The sequence below is a fragment of the Pelecanus crispus genome (assembly GCF_030463565.1).
Source record: "Pelecanus crispus isolate bPelCri1 chromosome 30 unlocalized genomic scaffold, bPelCri1.pri SUPER_30_unloc_4, whole genome shotgun sequence".
Lineage (NCBI taxonomy): Eukaryota > Metazoa > Chordata > Aves > Pelecaniformes > Pelecanidae > Pelecanus > Pelecanus crispus.
In genome coordinates, this window is record NW_027461237.1 from 20357 (window position 1) to 43826 (window position 23470).

General features: G+C 69.3%; 1 protein-coding gene across 1 annotated transcript in view; it reads right to left on the bottom strand.

The window, feature by feature from the left end:
• LOC142596814 (ryanodine receptor 1-like) overlaps positions 1 to 23470 on the bottom strand; it is a gene marked incomplete at its 3' end in the record, with an annotated part of 49032 nt that overhangs the window by 19417 nt on the left and 6145 nt on the right. Inside the window, 17 exon segments of the mRNA XM_075727304.1 lie at positions 164 to 364; positions 1184 to 2024; positions 4781 to 5007; positions 8043 to 8129; positions 8254 to 8268; positions 8270 to 8420; positions 9718 to 9736; positions 9739 to 9877; positions 11436 to 11528; positions 11530 to 11563; positions 11717 to 12093; positions 13852 to 13895; positions 13898 to 14059; positions 15538 to 15712; positions 17397 to 17602; positions 20219 to 20366; positions 22921 to 23080. Of these exon segments, the coding sequence (XP_075583419.1) occupies positions 164 to 364; positions 1184 to 2024; positions 4781 to 5007; positions 8043 to 8129; positions 8254 to 8268; positions 8270 to 8420; positions 9718 to 9736; positions 9739 to 9877; positions 11436 to 11528; positions 11530 to 11563; positions 11717 to 12093; positions 13852 to 13895; positions 13898 to 14059; positions 15538 to 15712; positions 17397 to 17602; positions 20219 to 20366; positions 22921 to 23080 (3079 nt within the window).

Genomic DNA, 23470 nt, shown 5'->3' on the forward strand with positions numbered 1-23470 from the left:
TCCCTGTGCATGTCCTGGGTTCCCATGCATGTTCTCATGCACGTCCCTGTGCATGTCCTGGGTTCCCATGCATGTTCTCATGCACGTCCCCATGCACGTCCCGGTTCCCCACGCGCGTCCCCACTCCCCGTGGGCGTCCCCGCTGCGGGCAGCCGCCCCCCACCTGCTCCTGGGGGGGCGAGCGGAACTCGCGGGTGCGCCGGGCGGTCTCGGCGGCCGACATGGTGAGCGCCCGCATCAGCTGCCCGTAGCGGCGGCGCTGGTCGCGCTGCAGCCGCTCCACGTGCCGCTCCGAGAAGGCGACGATGGCCTCCACGCGGTGCTGCAGCTCCCGCTCGCAGAAGTACTGCAGCAGGTTGCACATCTGCGCCCGCGGCGTCAGTGGGGGGGGGGGGACACGGGTCCCCAGAGCGGGGGGACAGGGGGCAAGGGGGGCCTCCGGGGATGCTGTCAGCTGGGGTGACGGGAGCTGAGAGCGCGGCTTTGGGGGGCTCTGGGGACCCCCCTGGGGGTCCCGGGGGATGGAAGCTGGGGACGGGGACCGTGGCTGCGCTCAAGGAAGGGGACACGGGGAGGGGACCCCAGGGAGGGGACAGGGGGACGGGACCTGGGGAGGGGACACAGGGGATGGGACCCCAGGGGGGGGTACATGGGGATGGGACCCCAAGGAGGGGACACGGGGAGGGGACCCAGGGAGGGGACATGGGAAGGGGACACAGGAAGGGGACCCCAGGAAAGGGACATGGGGATGGGACCCAGGGAGGGGATTAGGGGACCCCAGGAAGGGGACAAGGGGACCCCAGGGAGGGGACAAGGGGACCCCAGGAAGGGGACGAGGGGACCCCAGGGAGGGGATATGGGGAGGGGACCCCAGGGAGGGGATGAGGGGACCCCAGGAAGGGGACACAGGGATGGGACCCCAGGGAGGGGACGAGGGGACCCCAGGGAGGGGACATGGGGACCCCAGGGAGGGGATGAGGGGACCCCAGGGAGGGGACACAGGGATGGGACCCCAGGAAGGGGATGAGGGGACCCCAGGAAGGGGATATGGGGACCCCAGGGAGGGGACATGGGGACCCCAGGGAGGGGACATGGGGACCCCAGGGAGGGGACGAGGGGACCCCAGGGAGGGGACCTGGACCACCCGGGCCTGTGACACCCCCCCCGGGGAGGGTCCCCTCACCTGCAGCTTGACCGACTCAGGCAGCTTCATCTGCAACAGCCCTTCCTCCAGCCCTTCCTCCTCCTCCTCCTCCTCCTTCTCCTCCTCCTCCTCCTCCATCTCGCCCGCCTCGATGGCCTTCTTCCGCGCCTCGTCCCCCTCCTCCTCCTCCTCCTCCTCCTCGCCATCAGCCGGGGGGTTGCGCCGGGGCTCCCCGAAGACCCTGGGCTCGATCATCCGCAGGACGCGGCGCACGTCGTCGTCCCCCAGCGCGCCCACGGCCAGCAGCGCCGACACCAGCTTCAGCACGGGCACCAGCTGGAACTCCACGCTGCCGCCCACGGGGTCCCGGGCGTGGGTTCCGCCGCCGGCCACCGCCTCCGCCAGCATCCGGATGGCCCGAGCCCCCAGAGCCCCCAAGGGGATGGCGGGACTGAGCGGCGCCCGCCCGCCGCCGGCCGCCAAGACGAAGCAAGGCTCGGCGAAATGGGGTTGGGGTCGCAAACAGGCGCTGGGACCCACGCCGGGGGGTCCGGGCGCTCGCCCGCCGTCGGGGAAGAGGGTGATGCTCTTGGTGGCTTCGGTCATGGGGACGATGAACTCGGCGCTCATGGAGGCGCGGGCGCGCTGGGCGGCGTCGAGGTGCATGGCCAGCAGCAGGTCGTAGTAGCCGGCGCGCAGCGGCCCCGGCAGCTCGGGGCTCTCGATGGCGAAGAGGAGCTGCGCCTGGTCCACGTGGCTGCAGAGCGCGTGGGCCACCCGGTTGTTGCCCAGGGCGCAGACGGCGCAGTAGAGCTTCAGCGTGTGCCACTGGAACCGCAGCAGCTCCAGCTGCTCCGACAGCTCCATGATGTCGATGCACCTGGGGGGGGGGCACGGGGGTCAGCACGGGACCCCTGGGTCCCCCTGGGATGGGACCCCCGGGACACGACACCAGGGTCCCCTGGGGATGGGACCCCTGGATCCCGTGAGGATGGGACCCCCGGGACAGGACACCAGGGTCCCCTGGGGATGGGACCCCTGGATCCCGTGAGGATGGGACCCCCGGGACACGACACCAGGGTCCCCTGGGGATGGGACCCCTGGATCCCGTGAGGATGGGACCCCCGGGACACGACACCAGGGTCCCCTGGGGATGGGACCCCTGGATCCCGTGAGGATGGGACCCCCGGGACACGACACCAGGGTCCCCTGGGGATGGGACCCCTGGATCCCGTGAGGATGGGACCCCCGGGACACGACACCAGGGTCCCCTGGGGATGGGACCCCTGGATCCCGTGAGGATGGGACCCCCGGGACACGACACCAGGGTCCCCTGGGGATGGGACCCCTGGATCCCGTGAGGATGGGACCCCCCGGGACACGACACCAGGGTCCCCTGGGGATGGGACCCCTGGATCCCGTGAGGATGGGACCCCCGGGACAGGACACCAGGGTCCCCTGGGGATGGGACCCCTGGATCCCGTGAGGATGGGACCCCCGGGACACGACACCAGGGTCCCCTGGGGATGGGACCCCTGGATCCCGTGAGGATGGGACCCCCGGGACACGACACCAGGGTCCCCTGGGGATGGGACCCCTGGATCCCGTGAGGATGGGACCCCCGGGACACGACACCAGGGTCCCCTGGGGATGGGACCCCTGGATCCCGTGAGGATGGGACCCCCGGGACACGACACCAGGGTCCCCTGGGGATGGGACCCCCTGGATCCCGTGAGGATGGGACCCCCGGGACACGACACCAGGGTCCCCTGGGGATGGGACCCCTGGATCCCGTGAGGATGGGACCCCCGGGACACGACACCAGGGTCCCCTGGGGATGGGACCCCTGGATCCCGTGAGGATGGGACCCCCGGGACAGGACACCAGGGTCCCCTGGGGATGGGACCCCTGGATCCCGTGAGGATGGGACCCCCGGGACACGACACCAGGGTCCCCTGGGGATGGGACCCCTGGATCCCGTGAGGATGGGACCCCCGGGACACGACACCAGGGTCCCCTGGGGATGGGACCCCTGGATCCCGTGAGGATGGGACCCCCGGGACACGACACCAGGGTCCCCTGGGGATGGGACCCCTGGGTCCCCCTGGGATGGGACCCCCGGGACACGACACCAGGGTCCCCTGGGGATGGGACCCCTGGGTCCCGTGAGGATGGGACCCCCGGGACACGACACCAGGGTCCCCTGGGGATGGGACCCCTGGGTCCCGTGAGGATGGGACCCCCGGGACACGACACCAGGGTCCCCTGGGGATGGGACCCCTGGATCCCGTGAGGATGGGACCCCCGGGACACGACACCAGGGTCCCCTGGGGATGAGACCCTTGGGTCCCATGAGGATGGGACCCCCCGGACATGACAACAAGGTCCCCTGAGGATGGGAACCTGGGTCCCCCCAGGGATGGGACCCCCAAGGACACAACACCAGGGTCTCCTGGGGATGGGACCCTTGGGTTCCCTGGGGATGGGACCCCCGGGACACGACACCAGGGTCCCCTGGGGATGGGACCCCTGGGTCCCCCTGGGATGGGACCCCCGGGACACGACACCAGGGTCCCCTGGGGATGGGACCCCTGGGTCCCCCTGGGATGGGACCCCCGGGACACAACACCAGGGTCCCCTGGGGATGGGACCCCTGGATCCCGTGAGGATGGGACCCCCGGGACACGACACCAGGGTCCCCTGGGGATGAGACCCTTGGGTCCCATGAGGATGGGACCCCCCGGACATGACAACAAGGTCCCCTGAGGATGGGAACCTGGGTCCCCCCAGGGATGGGACCCCCAAGGACACAACACCAGGGTCCCCTGGGGATGGGACCCCTGGGTCCCGTGAGGATGGGACCCCCGGGACACGACACCAGGGTCCCCTGGGGATGGGACCCCTGGATCCCGTGAGGATGGGACCCCCGGGACACGACACCAGGGTCCCCTGGGGATGAGACCCTTGGGTCCCATGAGGATGGGACCCCCCGGACATGACAACAAGGTCCCCTGAGGATGGGAACCTGGGTCCCCCCAGGGATGGGACCCCCAAGGACACAACACCAGGGTCTCCTGGGGATGGGACCCTTGGGTTCCCTGGGGATGGGACCCCCGGGACACGACACCAGGGTCCCCTGGGGATGGGACCCCTGGGTCCCCCTGGGATGGGACCCCCGGGACACAACACCAGGGTCTCCTGGGGATGGGACCCCTGGGTCCCCCTGGGATGGGACCCCCAAGGACACAACACCAAGGTCTCCTGGGGATGGGACCCTTGGGTTCCTTGAGGATGGGACCCCCAGGGACGTGACACCAAGGTCTCCTGGGGATGGGACCCCCGAGGACAGGACACCAAGGTCCCCTGGGGGTGGGACCCCTGGTTCTCCCGAGGATGGGACCCCCGAGAACAGGACACCAAGGTCTCCTGGGGATGGGACCCCTGGGGACACAACATGAAGGTCTCCTGGGGATGGGACCCCCAGGGAGGGGACGACTAGGTGCCCTGGGAGGGGTCCTCGGGGTCCCTCAGGGGCACAACACGCAGGTCCCTGAGGGATGGGACTTCTGGGGTGCCCCGTGGCAGGACCCCGGGGGTCCCTGGGAAGAGCAGCAGGGGAGGAGGGGGGTCCCCGACCTGTTCTCCTCGGGGATGTGGAGGGCCATCATGACGAGGGGCTCGGCGCACTCCACCAGCCAGCCCTGCCGCTCGCCCAGGCGGGTGGTCTCCACGGCCAGGAACGCGTTGGGCATGCGGCTCCAGGTGACGGGCGTCAGGTGCTGGATAGCCAGCCGCGGCGGGCACTGCGGCTCCGGGTTCTTGCGCTCGCTGCTGAACATGGCAGCCGAGATGGGCATGATGTTCTGCGGGGACGCGGCGGGCGTGAGACGGGGGTACCCAGCTGGCCGGGACCCTTGCTGTCCCCCCAGAGACCCCCAGCACCCCCAGGGGTCCAGCTTCCCCTTGGTCCACCCTACTGACCCCAAGGACCCCCCATAGATCACCCCAGTCCCAGGAGCCTTAGGGTCCACTTGGTCCATCCTGTAGACCCCAAGACCACCCCCAGAGACCCCCAGGGGTCCAGGTTCCTCTTGGTCCATCCTGTAGACCCCAAGACCCCCCCCCAGAGACCCCCACCACCCCCAGGGTCCAGCTTCCCCTTGGTCCATCCTGTAGACCCTAAGGACCCCCCCATAGACCCCCACCACCCCAAGGGGTCCCAGTTCCCCTTGGTCTATCCTATAGACCCAAAGACCCCCAGCACCCCCAGGGGTCCACCTTCCCTTGGTCCACCCTGTAGACCCCGCTATCTCCCCATAGACCCCGCGATCTCCCCACAGACCCCGCAATCTCCCCACAGACCCCACTATCTCCCCACAGACCCACTATCTCCCCGTAGACCCTGCGATCTCCCCACAGACCCCTCTACCTCCCATAGACCCCACTATCTCCCCATAGACCCCACTATCTCCCCATAGACCCCACTATCTCCCCATAGACCCCGCTACCTCCCCACAGACCCCACTATCTCCCCACAGACCCCACTATCTCCCCGTAGACCCTGCGATCTCCCCGTAGACCCTGCGATCTCCCCACAGACCCCGCTATCTCCCCATAGACCCCACTATCTCCCCACAGACCCCGCTACCTCCCCATAGACCCCACTATCTCCCCCACAGACCCCGCTATCTCCCCACAGACCCCTCTACCTCCCCATAGACCCCACTATCTCCCCACAGACCCCGCTACCTCCCCATAGACCCCACTATCTCCCCACAGACCCCTCTACCTCCCCATAGACCCCACTATCTCCCCACAGACCCCGCTACCTCCCCATAGACCCCACTATCTCCCCACAGACCCCGCTATCTCCCCATAGACCCCACTATCTCCCCATAGACCCCGCTACCTCCCCACAGACCCCGCTATCTCCCCGTAGACCCCGCGATCTCCCCATAGACCCCGCTATCTCCCCGTAGACCCCACTATCTCCCCGTAGACCCCACTATCTCCCCACAGACCCCGCTATCTCCCCGTAGACCCCGCTATCTCCCCACAGACCCCGCTATCTCCCCACAGACCCCGCTACCTCCCCATAGACCCCACTATCTCCCCACAGACCCCACTATCTCCCCGTAGACCCTGCGATCTCCCGTAGACCCTGCGATCTCCCCACAGACCCCGCTATCTCCCCACAGACCCCACTATCTCCCCACAGACCCCGCTACCTCCCCATAGACCCCGCTATCTCCCCGTAGACCCCGCTATCTCCCCACAGACCCCACTATCTCCCCACAGACCCCGCTACCTCCCCACAGACCCCGCTATCTCCCCGTAGACCCCGCGATCTCCCCATAGACCCCGCTATCTCCCCACAGACCCCGCTATCTCCCCGTAGACCCCGCTATCTCCCCACAGACCCCGCGATCTCCCCACGAACCCCTCTACCTCCCCATAGACCCCACTATCTCCCCACAGACCCGCTACCTCCCCATAGACCCCACTATCTCCCACAGACCCCACTATCTCCCGTAGACCCTGCGATCTCCCCGTAGACCCTGCGATCTCCCCACAGACCCCTCTACCTCCCCATAGACCCCACTATCTCCCCGTAGACCCCACTATCTCCCCACAGACCCCGCTATCTCCCCGTAGACCCCGCTATCTCCCCACAGACCCCGCTATCTCCCCACAGACCCCGCTACCTCCCCATAGACCCACTATCTCCCCACAGACCCCACTATCTCCTCCGTAGACCCCGCTACCTCCCCATAGACCCCGCTATCTCCCCATAGACCCCGCTATCTCCCCACAGACCCCGCTATCTCCCCGTAGACCCTGCGATCTCCCCATAGACCCCGCTATCTCCCGTAGACCCCGCTATCTCCCGTAGACCCTGCTACCTCCCCATAGACCCCGCTACCTCCCCACAGACCCCGCTATCTCCCCATAGACCCCGCTATCTCCCCACAGACCCCGCTATCTCCCCACAGACCCCACTATCTCCCCACAGACCCCACTATCTCCCGTAGACCCTGCGATCTCCCCGTAGACCCTGCGATCTCCCCACAGACCCCGCTATCTCCCCACAGACCCCACTATCTCCCCGTAGACCCCGCTACCTCCCCATAGACCCCGCTATCTCCCCGTAGACCCCGCGATCTCCCCGTAGACCCCGCTATCTCCCCGTAGACCCCGCTATCCTCCCACAGACCCCACTATCTCCCCACAGACCCCGCAATCTCCCCACAGACCCCACTATCTCCCCACAGACCCCACTATCTCCCCGTAGACCCTGCGATCTCCCCGTAGACCCTGCGATCTCCCCACAGACCCCTCTACCTCCCCATAGACCCCACTATCTCCCCACAGACCCCGCTACCTCCCCACAGACCCCGCTATCTCCCCGTAGACCCCGCGATCTCCCCATAGACCCCGCTATCTCCCCATAGACCCCGCTATCTCCCCACAGACCCCGCTATCTCCCCGTAGACCCCGCTATCTCCCCACAGACCCCGCTATCTCCCCATAGACCCCGCTATCTCCCCATAGACCCCGCTATCTCCCCACAGACCCCGCTATCTCCCCGTAGACCCCGCTATCTCCCCACAGACCCCGCTATCTCCCCACAGACCCCGCTATCTCCCCGTAGACCCCGCTATCTCCCCACAGACCCCGCTATCTCCCCATAGACCCCGCTATCTCCCATAGACCCCGCTACCTCCCCATAGACCCCGCTATCTCCCCGTAGACCCCGCGATCTCCCCATAGACCCCGCTATCTCCCCATAGACCCCGCTATCTCCCCATAGACCCCGCTATCTCCCCGTAGACCCCGCGATCTCCCCATAGACCCCCGCTACCCGCCCCAAGGGCGACCCGGGGGTCCCAGGCGTCACCTTGAGCTTGCCCAACTCAAACTGGATGACGTTCTGGCTGGTGGGGAGGGCGAAGACGGCCGGGAAGAGCTTGGTGTTGGGTTCCACCTGCACGGACGAAGCCGCTGAGACCAGGGTGGAGCTGCCGAGCCCCCGGATGGGGACGGGACCCCCCCAGCCCCTCACGGCGGGGGCCATGGGGGCACGAGGGGCGTGCCGGGGGCCATCCCACCTGGAAGAAGGTGTTTGATCTCCTTGCCGTTGGCGGTGAAGGTCATGAGGCCGGTGGCCAGGTCCACCAGGCAGCCGATGACCAGGTCGGTGTGGCTGACCCGCGCCTGCTGCGTGGTGCTGGCGAACTCGCCCCCCCACACCATGTAGCAGTTGCTCCGCTTGATGCTGGGGGGGGAAAGGGGTGCTGGGGGGACAGCCTTCCCAAGGACCCCCAAGGGACCCCCGGGTCCTGAACCCCTTCCACAGGGACCCCCCAAGGGACCCCTGGGTTCTGAACCCCGTCCCCAAGGACCCCCAGGTCCTGAACCCCTTCCCCAAGGACCCCCAAGGGACCCCCGGGTCCTGAAACCCTTCCCCAAGGACCCCCAAGGGACCCCCGGGTCCTGAACCCTTCCCCAAGGACCCCCAAGGGACCCCCAGGTCCTGAAACCCTTCCCCAAGGACCCCCGGGTCCTGAAACCCTTCCCCAAAGACCCCCCAAGGGACCCCCGGGTCCTGAACCCTTCCCCAAGGACCCCCAAGGGACCCCCGGGTCCTGAACCCTTCCCCAAGGACCCCCGGGTCCTGAACCCCTTCCCCAAGGACCCCCAAGGGACCCCCGGGTCCTGAACCCCCTTCCCCAAGGACCCCCAAGGGACCCCCGGGTCCTGAAACCCTTCCCCAAAGACCCCCAAGGGACCCCCAGGTCCTGAAACCCTTCCCCAAGGACCCCCGGTCCTGAAACCCTTCCCCAAAGACCCCCCAAGGGACCCCCGGGTCTGAACCCTTCCCCAAGGACCCCCAAGGGACCCCCGGGTCCTGAACCCTTCCCCAAGGACCCCCGGGTCCTGAACCCCTTCCCCAAGGACCCCCAAGGGACCCCCGGGTCCTGAACCCCTTCCCCAAGGACCCCCAAGGGACCCCCGGGTCCTGAAACCCTTCCCCAAAGACCCCCCAAGGGACCCCCGGGTCCTGAACCCTTCCCCAAGGACCCCCAAGGGACCTCCAGGTCCTGAACCCCTTCCCCAAGGACCCCCAAGGACCCCCAGGTCCTGAAACCCTTCCCCAAGGGACCCCCAGGTCCTGAACCCTTCCCCAAGGACCCCCGGGTCCTGAAACCCTTCCCCAAAGACCCCCCAAGGGACCCCCAGGTCCTGAACCCTTCCCCAAGGGACCCCCGGTCCTGAAACCCTTCCCCAAAGACCCCCAAGGGACCCCGGGTCCTGAACCCCTTCCCAAGGACCCCCGGGTCCTGAAACCCTTCCCCAAAGACCCCCCAAGGGACCCCCGGGTCCTGAAACCCTTCCCCAAGGACCCCGGGTCCTGAACCCCTTCCCCAAGGACCCCCAAGGGACCCCCAGGTCCTGAACCCCCTCCCCATTGCCCCCAAGGGACCCTCAGGTTCGGGACCCCCTCCCTGTCCCCCCTGGGGCCCCCCTTCCCCGTCGCCCCCCAGGGGACCCCCGAAGACCCCCCGCGGCACCTGTCGTGCACGTTGCCTTGTCGTCGCCCATGGTGACGGTGACGGTGCGGACGCGGGAGAGGTCGAAGGCGGGGTCGTGCTGGTGGAAGTCGGGGTCACCCAAGCCCACCCAGACGCTGGAGGGCTCCTGCCCCGCGAAGATCCGCACCGAGTAGTAGTACTGGGGGGCAGAGAGGGGGTCAGGGGGCGCGGGGGGGGCGGGGATGCGGGGATGGGGACAGTGGACAGGGATGGGGACAGAGGGACAGGGATGGGGACAGGGATGGGGACAGGGATGGGGACAGAGGGACAGGGATGGGGACAGGGATGGGGACAGGGGGACAGGGATGGGGACAGAGGGACAGGGATGGGGACAGGGATGGGGACAGGGGGACAGGGATGGGGGACAGAGGGACAGGGATGGGGACAGGGATGGGGATGGGGACAGGGGGACAGGGATGGGGACAGGGATGGGGATGGGGACAGGGGGACAGGGATGGGGACAGGGATGGGGACAGGGATGGGGGACAGGGATGGGGATGGGACAGGGGACAGGGATGGGGACAGGATGGGGACAGGGATGGGACAGAGGACAGGGATGGGGACAGGGATGGGGACAGGGATGGGACAGGGGGACAGGGATGGGGACAGGGATGGGGACAGAGGGACAGGGATGGGGACAGGGGGACAGGGATGGGGACAGGGATGGGGATGGGGACAGGGGACAGGGATGGGGACAGGGATGGGGACAGGGATGGGGACAGAGGGACAGGGATGGGGACAGGGATGGGGGACGGAGGGACAGGGATGGGGACAGGGGAAAGGGATGGGGACAGGGATGGGGGACAGGGATGGGGACAGGGATGGGGACAGAGGGACAGGGATGGGGACAGGGATGGGGGACGGAGGGACAGGGATGGGGACAGGGAAAGGATGGGGACAGGGAAGGGGGACAGGGATGGGGACAGGGATGGGGACAGAGGGACAGGGATGGGGACAGGGATGGGGACAGAGAGACAGGGATGGGGACAGGGATGGGGACAGAGGGACAGGGATGGGGACAGAGAGACAGGGATGGGGACAGGGATGGGGCAGGGGGACAGGGATGCGGGGACAGGGATGGGGGATGGGGATGGGGATGCAGGGATACAGGGATGCAGGGATGGGGGACAGGATGGGGATGGGGGTACGGGGATGAGGGTACATGGATGGGGACAGGGATACGGGGATGGGGGATAGGGGGACAGGGATATGGGGACAGGGATACAGGGATGGGGGGACAGGGATATGGGGATCGGGGGACAGGGATGGGGATACAGGGATGGGGACGGGGATGCAGGGACAGGGAATGGGATGGAGACCACGGGGATGGGGGGACAGGGATGGGGACAGGGATGCAGGGACAGGGAATGGGATGGAGACCACGGGGATGGGGACAGGGATACGGGGATGGGGGGACAGGGATGGGGACGGGGATGGGGATGCAGGGATGGGGATGCAGGGATGGGGACAGGGATGCAGGGACAGGGAATGGGATGGAGACCACGGGGATGGGGACAGGGATACGGGGATGGGGGGACAGGGACAGGGAATGGGATGGAGACCACGGGGATGGGGACGGGGGGACAGGGATGGGCCGGCGGTGCCGGGATGGGGACCATGGTGTGGCTGGGGTGGGGGTCAGGGTGCCAAAAGGAGGGGTGGGGAGGGGGGTTTCGGGGGGGCCGCCCCCCACCTACCGTGGTGGTGTTCATGATGACCTCGGGGTCGTCGCGCTCGTCGGGGACCACGTCCTCCTCGAGGCGGGGGACGGTGGGCACGGCGGGGGGGGGGCGCGAAGGGCGTCTTCCTGGCCTTGAACAGGAACCTGGGGGGCACGGGGGGGGCTGAGGGGGGGCACCCGGCCCCACGCGCCCCGCAGCGCAGCCCCCCGTGGCCCTCCTCGCCCCACAGGACCCCACCGTGGGGCAGTGCCCCCCCTCCCCGCACCCCCTAAGCCCCCCCGCGGGCCCCCGCTCACCCCCTCCGGGCTTTGCCCTTCTCGGTGGTCGCATCCTTCTCGTTCTCGGCGCGGGGCTGGTCCCGGGGGGCCGGGGTGGCGGGACCCCCCCCGGGCCCCTTCTCGCCCTCGCCCTCGCCCTCGGGGTGCCGGGGCCCGGCCGAGCGGCGCAGGCGCTCGAATTCGGAGAGGGGCTCGAGGCTGGCATCCTCGGGGGGCTCAGGGGGGGCCTGGGGCAGGGGGGTGGCCCCCGGGGTGCAGCGGAAACGGGGGTGGAACTGGACGGGGAGGCTGAGGCGGAGGAAGAGGAGCTCGGGCGGCGCGGCCGGCGTTCCGGGGGCGTGGTGGGCCAGCCGCAGGCACGGAGGGGTCTCCACCGTCCCGTCCATCCGCGTCACCTGCGGGGACCCCCCCCCGGGGAGGCGTCACGGCGCGGTCGGGGTGGGACGCGCCCAGGGACCCCACGGCGGTGGGCGTCCGCCCTGGGGGGGACCCTCAGGGATTGGGGACCCCTCAGGGGTGGGCATCACCCCATTGCAGGGACCCTCGGGGATTGGGGACCCCCCGGGGGTGGGCATCACCCCATTGCAGGGACCCTCGGGGACTGGGGACCCCCCGGGGGTGGGCATCACCCCATTGCAGGGACCCTCGGGGACTGGGGACCCCCCAGGGGTGGGCATTACCCCATTGCAGGGACCCTCGGGGATTGGGGACCCCCCAGGGCTGTGCGTCACCCTGTTGCAGGGACCCTCAGGCACTGGGGACCCCCATAGTGACATGCACCGTGAACTTGGGGACACAGAGGGATTGAGGACCCCTTACCCCTGGGACCCCCCAGGGACATGCAGCACCCAGCCCTGGGGACCCTCGGGGACCCCCTGGCACCATGCAGCACCCAGCCCTGGGGACCCTCGGGGACCGGGGACCCCCTGCACCCAGCCCTGGGGACCCCTGGGAACCAGGGACCCCCGCACCCAGCCCTGGGAACCAGGGACCCCCTGCACCCAGCCCCGGGGACCCTCGGGGACCGGGGACCCCCTGCACCCAGCCCTGGGAACCAGGGACCCCCGCACCCAGCCCTGGGAACCAGGGACCCCCTGTACCCAGCCCTGGGGACCCTCGGGGACCGGGGACCCCCTGCACCCAGCCCTGGGAACTAGGGACCCCCGCACCCAGCCCTGGGAACCAGGGACCCCCTGTACCCAGCCCTGGGGACCCCTGGGGACCAGGGACCCCCTGTACCAGCCCTGGGAACCAGGGACCCCCTGTACCCAGCCCCGGGGACCCCTGGGGACCAGGGACCCCCTGCACCCAGCCCTGGGAACCAGGGACCCCCTGTACCCAGCCCCGGGGACCCTCGGGGACCAGGGACCCCCTGCACCCAGCCCTGGGAACCAGGGACCCCCTGTACCCAGCCCCGGGGACCCTCGGGGACCAGGGACCCCCTGCACCCAGCCCTGGAAACCAGGGACCCCCGCACCCAGCCCTGGGAACCAGGGACCCCCTGTACCCAGCCCTGGGGACCCCTGGGAACCAGGGACCCCCTGTACCAGCCCTGGGAACCAGGGACCCCCCTGTACCCAGCCCTGGGGACCCTCGGGGACCGGGGACCCCCTGCACCCAGCCCTGGGAACCAGGGACCCCCGCACCCAGCCCTGGGAACCAGGGACCCCCTGCACCCAGCCCTGGGGACCCCTAGGGACCAGGGACCCCCTGTACCAGCCCTGGGAACCAGGGACCCCCTGCACCCAGCCCTGGGGACCCTCGGGGACCAGGGACCCCCTGCACCCAGCCCTGGGGACCCCTGGGGACCAGGGACCCCCTGTACCAGCCCTGGGAACCAGGGACCCCCTGTACCCAGCCCTGGGGACCCTCGGGGACCGGGGACCCCCTGCACCCAGCCCTGGGGACCCTCGGGGACCCCCCAGCACCATGCAGCACCCAGCCCTGGGGACCCTCGGGGACCGGGGACCCCCTGCACCCAGCCCTGGGGACCCTCGGGGACCAGGGACCCCCCCACACCCACCCCTGGGGACCCCCAGGCACCACGCAGCACCCATCCCCAGGGACCCTCATGCCCGGGGGGGTCTCCCCTGCCCCCCATGATGCCCGCGGGACCGCCCCCCGCCCCCAGCCCCCCCAGGCAAGCCCCTGACCTCGAGCTGGGGGTGGTCGGGGGGCACGGGGACAAACTGGGGAGGCTCTTGCTGAACCAGAGGGCGATGGGGCGCTTCGTGTTGACGGCGAAGGGCTCGTAGCCCTCCTGCAGCCCGCAGATGCTGAAGAACCGCAGGCTGCCCACCTCCTGGCCCAGGTTCAGCCGCCCCTCCTGCTCCAGCCCCAGGCTGCACACCGGCACGAAGCCTGCGGCGGGACAATCATGGAATCGGCCGACCGTTCAGGCTGGAAAAGGCCTTGGAGACCACCCAGCCCAACCGTCAACCCAACCGTCAACCCAACCGTCAACCCAACGCTCCCAAGGCCACCGCTCAACCCATTAAGGGCAGAGGAGCAATTCCATGTTTCCTGCTTTGGGGGATGGGTTATTTATAATGAAAGTCAACCCAGGAACCATCAAGGTTGGGAAGGATCTCCAAGATCATCAGCCCCAACGTCACCCCAACACCCCCACGCCCACCAAACCATGTCCCGAATCATAGAATCATGGAATCATGGAAGCGTTGAGGTTGGCAAAGACCCTTAAGACCACCCAGCCCAACCGTCAACCCAACGCTCCCAAGGCCACCGCTCAACCCATTAAGGGCCGGGCCGTAATTCCACGTTTGCTGCCTTGGGGGATGGGTTATTTTTTAATAAAAGTAAAAACTGGGAATCATTAAGGTTGGAAAGGAGCTCTAAGATCATCAGCCAACGTCACCCCAACACCCCCACGCCCACCAAACCATGTCCCCCCAGTGCCACCTCTGCCCGGTTTTTGAACACTTCCAGGGCTGGGGACTCCCCCACCTCTCTGGGCAGCCCGTTCCAACACTTGACCACTCTTTCCCTGAAGGAATTTCCCCCAATATCCAACCTAAACCTCCCCTGGCGCAGCTTGAGCCCATTTCCTCTCATCCTATCGCTAACTACGTGGGAGAAGAGACCAACACCCCCTCCCTGCCCCCTCCTTTTGGGGAGCTGTGGGGAGCGATGAGGTCTCCCCTCAGCCCCCTCTTCTCCAGGCTGAACACCCCCAGCCCCCTCAGCCGCTCCCCACCAGCCCTGTGCTCCAGACCCTTCCCCAGCTCCGCTGCCCTTCCCTGGACACGCCGCAGCGCCGAGGCACGATCCCTGCCCTGCTCCCGCTGGCCACGCTACCCCCAACACAAGCCAGGATGCTGTTGGCCACCTTGGCCACGCTGCTGGCCCACGTTCCGCCGCTGTCGCCCAACACCCCCAGCCCCTTTTCGGCCGGGCAGCTTTCCAGCCGCTCTTCCCCAAGCCCGGAGCGCTGCGTGGGGTTGTGCGACCCAAGCGCTTGGCCTCATTGAACCTCATCCAGTTGACCTTGACCATGGGTCTAGCCTGTCCGGGTCCCTCCGCAGAGCTTCCCGCCCTCCAGCAGATCCACGCTCCCACCCAGCTTGGTGTCACCTGCAAACTCGCTGAGGCTGCACTCGATCCCCTCACCCAGATCATCGATAAAGAGATTAAACAAGGCTGGCCCCAAAACGGAGCCCAGGGGAACACCGTGACCGGCCGCCAACGGGACTTGACTCCGTTGACCGCAACTCTGGGCTCGGCCACCCGGCCGGCTCTGCACCCAAGCAGAGTACGGGAGGCGGGGGTCAGCACCCAGACCCCGCTCCCCGCTCGCCCCCCCGGCACCCCCCGCATCTCACCCTCGCCCACGTCGAAGTCCTTGAAGGCCAGCTCGGAGCCGGCGTCGCTGATGAGGACCTCGCCGTTGAGCGTGAAGGTGATGTGGCTCTCGGTCAGGTCGATCATGCAGCCCACCACGTCCCCCGCCTGCCAGCTGCGGCCGAAGGGCTCGCTGCCCACGTGCCAGCGCTGCGCCTTTGGGGAGCGGGGGGGGGGCACGGACGGGGGGTCAGGGGGGCAGCCAGGGGACCGGGGGCAACGGTGGCGTTTGGGGACTGGGGGGGACCAGGGGGACCCGGGGCGTCAGGGGCAAGGGGGGACCCAGGGGGGCAGAGGGGACCCAGGGGGGCACTGGTGGCATCTGGGGACAAGGGGGGACCGGGGGGGGACCCAGGGGGGCAGAGGGGACCCAGGGGTCCTGGGGCACGGGTGGCATTTGGGGACCTGGGGTGAGGGGGGACCCAGGGGGGCAGAGGGGACCCAGGGGGGCACTGGTGGCATTTGGGGACAAGGGGGGACCGGGGGGGGACCCAGGGGGCAGAGGGGACCCAGGGGTCCTGGGGCACCGGTGGCATTTGGGGACCTGGAGGGACCTGGGGGGGACCCAGGGGGGCAGAGGGGACCCAGGGGGGCACTGGTGGCATCTGGGGACAAGGGGGGACCGGGGGGGGACCCAGGGGTCCCGGGGCACCGGTGGCTTTTGGGGCACCAGAGGGGACCAGGGACAATGGGGGTCCCAGGGGACGTCGGGCATGGGGGGCATTTGGGGACAAGGCAGGGGATCAGGGGCAAGGGGGCGTCTGGGGGGGGGCTGTGGGGATCCAGGGGGGGCTGTAGGGGTCCCAGTGGGCTCTGGGGGTCTCAGGGGTCCCAGGGGGAGCTCCAGGGGTTCTGGAGGGGCTCTGGGGGTCCCGGGGGGCCTCTAGGGGCCCCAGGGGGAGCTCCAGGGGTTCTGGAGGGGCTCTGGGGGTCCCGGGGGGCCTCTGGGGGCCCCAGGGGAGCTCCAGGGGTTCTGGAGGGGCTCTGGGGGTCCCGGGGGGCCTCTGGGGGTCCCAGGGGGAGCTCTGGGGGTTCTGGAGGACTCTGGGGTCCTGGAGGGGCTCTGGGGGTCCCGGGGGGAGCTCCAGGGGTCCTGGAGGGGCTCTGGGGGTCCCAGGGGGAGCTCCAGGGGTTCTGGAGGGGCTCTGGGGGTCCCGGGGGGGCTCCGGGGGTTCTGGAGGACTCTGAGGTCCTGGAGGGGCTCTGGGGGTCCCAGGGGGAGCTCCAGGGGTCCTGGAGGGGCTCTGGGGGTCCCGGGGGGTCTCTGGGGGTCCCAGGGGGGGCTCCAGGGGTTCTGGAGGGGCTCTGGAGGTCCTGGGGGGCCTCTGGGGGTCCCAGGGGGAGCTCTGGGGGGTCTGGAGGGGCTCCAGGGGTTCTGGAGGGGCTCTGGGGGTCCAGGGGGAGCTCTGGGGGGTCTGGAGGGGCTCCAGGGGTTCTGGAGGGGCTCTGGGGGTCCCAGGGGGAGCTCTGGGGGGTCTGGAGGGGCTCCAGGGGTTCTGGAGGGGCTCTGGGGGTCCCAGGGGGAGCTCCGGGGGGTCTGGAGGGGCTCCAGGGGTTCTGGAGGGGCTCTGGGGGTCCCGGGGGGAGCTCCAGGGGTTCTGGAGGGGCTCTGGGGGTCCTGGAGGGGCTCTGGGGGTCCCAGGGGGGGCTGCAGGGGTTCTGGAGGGGCTCTGGGGGTCCTGGAGGGGCTCTGGGGGTTCTGGAGGACTCTGGGGTCCTGGAGGGGCTCTGGGGGTCCCGGGGGGGCTGCAGGGGTTCTGGAGGGGCTCTGGGGGTCCCGGGGGGGCTCCGGGGGTCCCGGGGAGGTCTCTGGGGGTCCCGGGGGTCTCCGGGGTCTCACCCGGTGCCCGTTGAAGACGTAGGCGAGGTCGTCGGCGCCCAGCTCGGTGTCGGGGCGCAGGTGGGGGCGGGCCCAGCCCACCCGCATCTCCCCGGTGGTGACGGCCTCGAACTCGAAGTACCACTTGCCGGCCCGCACCGCGTAGCTGCGCTCCGCCCGGAAGATGCGCGCCTTGTCCGCCCGGCCCCGCAGCACCCCCTGCGCGGCTGCGGGGCGCCACGGGGCCTCAGCACCCCAAAAGGGCGCCCCGCGCCCCCAAAGGGCACCCCTGCCCTCCCCGCGCCCCCAAAGGGCACCCCGCACCTCCCTGCACCCCAAAACAGCACCCTGCATCCTCCCTGCACCCCTAAAGGGCACCCCCTGCCCTCCCTGCACCCCCAAAGGGCACCCCGCGCCCCCAAAGGGCACCCCCTGCCCTCCCCGCGCCCCCAAAGGGCACCCCGCACCTCCCTGCACCCCAAAACAGCACCCTGCATCCTCCCTGCACCCCCAAAGGGCACCCCGCACCTCCCTGCACCCCCAAAGGGCACCCCGCACCTCCCTGCACCCCAAAACAGCACCCTGCATCTTCCCTGCACCCCCAAAGGGCACCCCCTGCCCTCCCTGCACCCCCAAAGGGCACCCCGCACCTCCCTGCACCCCAAAACAGCACCCTGCATCCTCCCTGCACCCCCAAAGGGCACCCCGCACCTCCCTGCACCCCCAAAGGGCACCCCGCGCCCCTAAAGGGCACCCCCTGCCCTCCCCGCGCCCCCAAAGGGCACCCCGCACCTCCCTGCACCCCAAAACAGCACCCTGCATCCTCCCTGCACCCCAAAGGTCACCCTGCATATTCCCCGCACCCCCAAAGGGCACCCCGCGCCCCTAAAGGGCACCCCCTGCCCTCCCTGCACCCCCAAAGGGCACCCCGCACCTCCCTGCACCCCAAAACAGCACCCTGCATCCTCCCTGCACCCCCAAAGGGCACCCGGCACCCTCCCTGCACCCCAAAACAGCACCCTGCATCCTCCCTGCACCCCCAAAGGGCACCCCCTGCCCTCCCTGCACCCCAAAACAGCACCCTGCATCCTCCCTGCACCCCCAAAGGGCACCCCCTGCCCTCCCTGCACCCCCAAAGGGCACCCCGCACCTCCCTGCACCCCAAAACAGCACCCTGCATCCTCCCTGCACCCCCAAAGGGCACCCCCTGCCCTCCCTGCACCCCCAAAGGGCACCCCGCGCCCTCCCTGCACCCCAAAACAGCACCCTACACCCTCCCTGCACCCCCAAAGGGCACCCCCTGCCCTCCCTGCACCCCCAAAGGGCACCCCGCGCCCTCCCTGCACCCCAAAACAGCACCCTGCATCCTCCCTGTACCCCCAAAATGGAACCCTGCATCCTCCCTGCACCCCAAAGGTCACCCTGCATATTCCCCGCACCCCCAAAGGGCACCCCGCACCCTCCCTGCACCCCAAAACAGCACCCTGCACCCTCCCTGCACCCCCAAAAGGGCACCCCGCACCTCCCTGCACCCCCAAAGGGCACCCCGCACCTCCCTGCACCCAAAACAGCACCCTGCATCTTCCCTGCACCCCCAAAGGGCACCCCCTGCCCTCCCTGCACCCCCAAAGGGCACCCCGCGCCCCTAAAGGGCACCCCCTGCCCTCCCTGCACCCCCAAAGGGCACCCCGCACCTCCCTGCACCCCAAAACAGCACCCTGCATCCTCCCTGCACCCCCAAAGGGCACCCGGCACCCTCCCTGCACCCCAAAACAGCACCCTGCATCCTCCCTGCACCCCCAAAGGGCACCCCGCACCTCCCTGCACCCCAAAACAGCACCCTGCATCCTCCCCTGCACCCCCAAAGGGCACCCCGCACCTCCCTGCACCCCAAAACAGCACCCTACACCCTCCCTGTACCCCCAAAATGGAACCCTGCATCCTCCCTGCACCCCAAAGGTCACCCTGCATATTCCCCGCACCCCCAAAGGGCACCCCGCACCCTCCCTGCACCCCAAAACAGCACCCTGCATCCTCCCTGCACCCCCAAAAGGGCACCCCGCACCTCCCTGCACCCCCAAAGGGCACCCCGCACCTCCCTGCACCCCAAAACATCACCCTGCATCTTCCCTGCACCCCCAAAGGGCACCCCCTGCCCTCCCTGCACCCCCAAAGGGCACCCCGCACCTCCCTGCACCCCAAAACAGCACCCTGCATCCTCCCTGCACCCCCAAAGGGCACCCGGCACCCTCCCTGCACCCCAAAACAGCACCCTGCATCCTCCCTGCACCCCCAAAGGGCACCCCATGCCCTCCCTACACCCCCAAAATGGAACCCTGCGTCCTCCCTGCACCCCCAAAACAGCACCCTGCATCCTCCCTGCACCCCCAAAGGACACCCCGCGCCCTCCCTGCACCCCAAAGGTCACCCTGCATATTCCCCGCACCCCCAAAGGGCACCCCGCACCCTCCCTGCACCCCAAAACAGCACCCTGCACCCTCCCTGCACCCCCAAAGGGCACCCCCTGCCCTCCCTGCACCCCCAAAGGGCACCCCGCACCTCCCTGCACCCCAAAACAGCACCCTGCATCCTCCCTGCACCCCCAAAGGGCACCCGGCACCCTCCCTGCACCCCAAAACAGCACCCTGCATCCTCCCTGCACCCCCAAAGGGCACCCCGCACCCTCCCTGCACCCCCAAAGGGCACCCCGCACCCTCCCTGCACCCCCAAAGCAGCCCCCGCGCCCTCCCTGCCCCCCAAAGGGCACCCCGCACCTCCCTGCACCCCCAAAGGGCACCCCGCGCCCTCCCTGCCCCCCAGGGTGGCCCCCGCGCCCCACTCACGGCTCTCCTGGTCGGGGGGCTCGATGTTGTAGCCGTAGCCGAGCAGGGTGCGCACCGCCTGGCACAGGCTCTCCCGGTTGGTCCTCTTGGTGCGCTCGTCCAGGAGGTGGTAGGGCACCAGCCGCGGGTTCCGCTTGTTCTTGATGTCCTGGGGACGCGGGGACAGCGCCGGGGGTGTGGGGACATCGCCGTGGGCACGGGGACATCGCCGTGGGCGTGGGGGCGTGGGGACATCACCATGGGAACATCACCATGGGCATGGGGGCGTGGGGACATCACCATGGGCGTGGGGACATCACCATGGGCGTGGGGGCATGGGGACATCACCATGGGAACATCACCATGGGCATGGGGGCGTGGGGACATCACCATGGGCATGGGGACATCACCATGGGCATGGGGGCATGGGGACATCACCATGGGAACATCACCATGGGCATGGGGGCGTGGGGACATCACCATGGGAACATCACCATGGGCGTGGGGGCGTGGGGACATCACCATGGGCGTGGGGACATCACCATGGGCGTGGGGGCATGGGGACATCACCATGGGAACATCACCATGGGCATGGGGGCGTGGGGACATCACCGTGGGCATGGGGGCATGGGGACATCACCATGGGCGTGGGGACACGGGGACATCACCGTGGGCGTGGGGACATCACCATGGGCATGGGGACACCACCATGGGCATGGGGGCGTGGGGACACAGGGACATCGCCGTGGGCATGGGGACATCACCGTGGGCGTGGGGGCGTGGGGACATCGCCGTGGGCGTGGGGACATCACCGTGGGCGTGGGGGCGTGGGGACATCGCCGTGGGCATGGGGACATCACCGTGGGCATGGGGGCGTGGGGACATCACCATGGGCATGGGGACATCACCGTGGGCGTGGGGACATCACCGTGGGCGTGGGGGCGTGGGGACATCACCATGAGCATGGGGACATGGGGACATGGGGACACAGGGACATCACCGTGGGCGGGGACATCACCATGGGTGTGGGGACACCACCATAGGCATGGGGGCGTGGGGACACAGGGACATCACCATGGGCATGGGGACATCACCGTGGGCATGGGGACATCACCATGGGAACATCACCATGGGCATGGGGACATCACCATGGGCGTGGGGACGTGGGGACATGGGGACACAGGGACATCACCGTGGGCATGGGGACATCACCATGGGCATGGGGACATCACCATGGGAACATCACCATGGGCATGGGGACATCACCATGGGCGTGGGGACATGGGGACACAGGGACATCACCGTGGGCATGGGGACATCACCGTGGGCGTGGGGACATCACCATGGGCATGGGGACATCACCATGGGAACATCACCATGGGCATGGGGACATCACCGTGGGCATGGGGACATCACCATGGGCGTGGGGACATGGGGACACAGGGACATCACCGTGGGCATGGGGACATCACCATGGGCGTGGGGACATCACCATGGGCATGGGGACATCACCATGGGAACATCACCATGGGCATGGGGACATCACCGTGGGCATGGGGACATCACCATGGGCGTGGGGACATGGGGACACAGGGACATCACCGTGGGCATGGGGACATCACCATGGGCGTGGGGACATCACCATGGGCATGGGGACATCACCATGGGAACATCACCATGGGCATGGGGACATCACTGTGGGCATGGGGACATCACCATGGGCGTGGGGACATGGGGACACAGGGACATCACCGTGGGCATGGGGGCACGGGGACATCGCCGTGAGTGTGGGGACATCACCATGGGCATGGGGACACGGGGACATCACCATGGGCGTGGGGGCGTGGGGACATCACCGTGGGTGTGGGGACATTGCCGTGGGCGTGGGGACATCACCGTGGGCATGGGGGCACGGGGACATCACCACGGGCATGGGGACATCACCATGGGTGTGGGGACATCGCCGTGGGCATGGGGACATCACCATGGGTGTGGGGACATCGGGACATCACCATGGGCACAGGGACACGGGGACATCGCCGTGGGCGTGGGGACACCACCATGGGCATGGGGACATGGGGACACAGGACATCACCATGGGCGTGGGGACATCACCGTGGGCATGGGGACATCACCGTGGGCATGGGGACACGGGGACATCACCATGGGCACGGGGACATCACCATGGGAACATCACCGTGGGCATGGGGACATCACTGTGGGCATGGGGACATCACCATGGGAACATCACCATGGGCATGGGGACACGGGGACATCACCGTGGGCATGGGGACACCACCATGGGCGTGGGGACATCGCCGTGGGCGTGGGGGCACGGGGACACTACCATGGGAGCATGACCATGGGCATGGGGACACGGGGCCAGGGGGGTCCTGGGGGAGGTCCCGGGGGTCCTGGGGGGGCCCCGGGGGGGGATCCTGGGGGACTGGGGGGGTCCCGGATGTCCCCGGGGGGCCAGGGGGGTCCTGGGGGGGCCAGGGGGGTCCCGGGGGGGGTCCTGGGGGTCCGGGGGGGCCAGGGGGGTCCTGGGGGGGGTCCCAGGGGGTCCTGGGAGTCCTGGGGGGTCCCGGGGGGGGTCCTGGGGGGTCCTGGGGGTCCCGGGGGGGGGTCCTGGGGGGCCGGGGGGGTCCCGGGGCTCCCAGAGGGGGTCCTGGGGGGCCAGGGGGGTCCCGGGGGGGGGTCCCGGGGGTCGGGGGTCCCACCTGGACGGTGCTGTAGGTCCAGCCCTGCTGGACGCGGTCGCGGGCCCAGACGTTGTGCCCGTTCTCGGCCAGGCGGTCGACCAGCGTCAGCTGCGCCGGCGTCAGCTTCACGTGCGCCAGGTCCAGCGGCGCCGGCTTGTACCCGTTGGACATGGTGTACCTGGGGGCACGGCGAGACCCCCGCGCTGGGACCCCCGAGCGCCCCAAACTGGGCCCCGAGACCCCCGCGCTGGCACCCCCCGAGCGCCCCAAACTGGGCCCCGAGACCCCCCGCGCTGGGACCCCCCGAGCGCCCCAAACTGGGCCCCGAGACCCCCGCGCTGGGACCCCCCGAGCGCCCCAAACTGGGCCCCGAGACCCCCGCGCTGGGCCCCGAGACCCCCGCGCTGGCACCCCCCGAGCGCCCCAAACTGGGCCCCGAGACCCCCGCGCTGGGCCCCGAGACCCCCGCGCTGGCACCCCCCGAGCGCCCCAAACTGGGCCCCGAGACCCCCCGCGCTGGGACCCCCCGAGCGCCCCAAACTGGGCCCCGAGACCCCCGTGCTGGCAC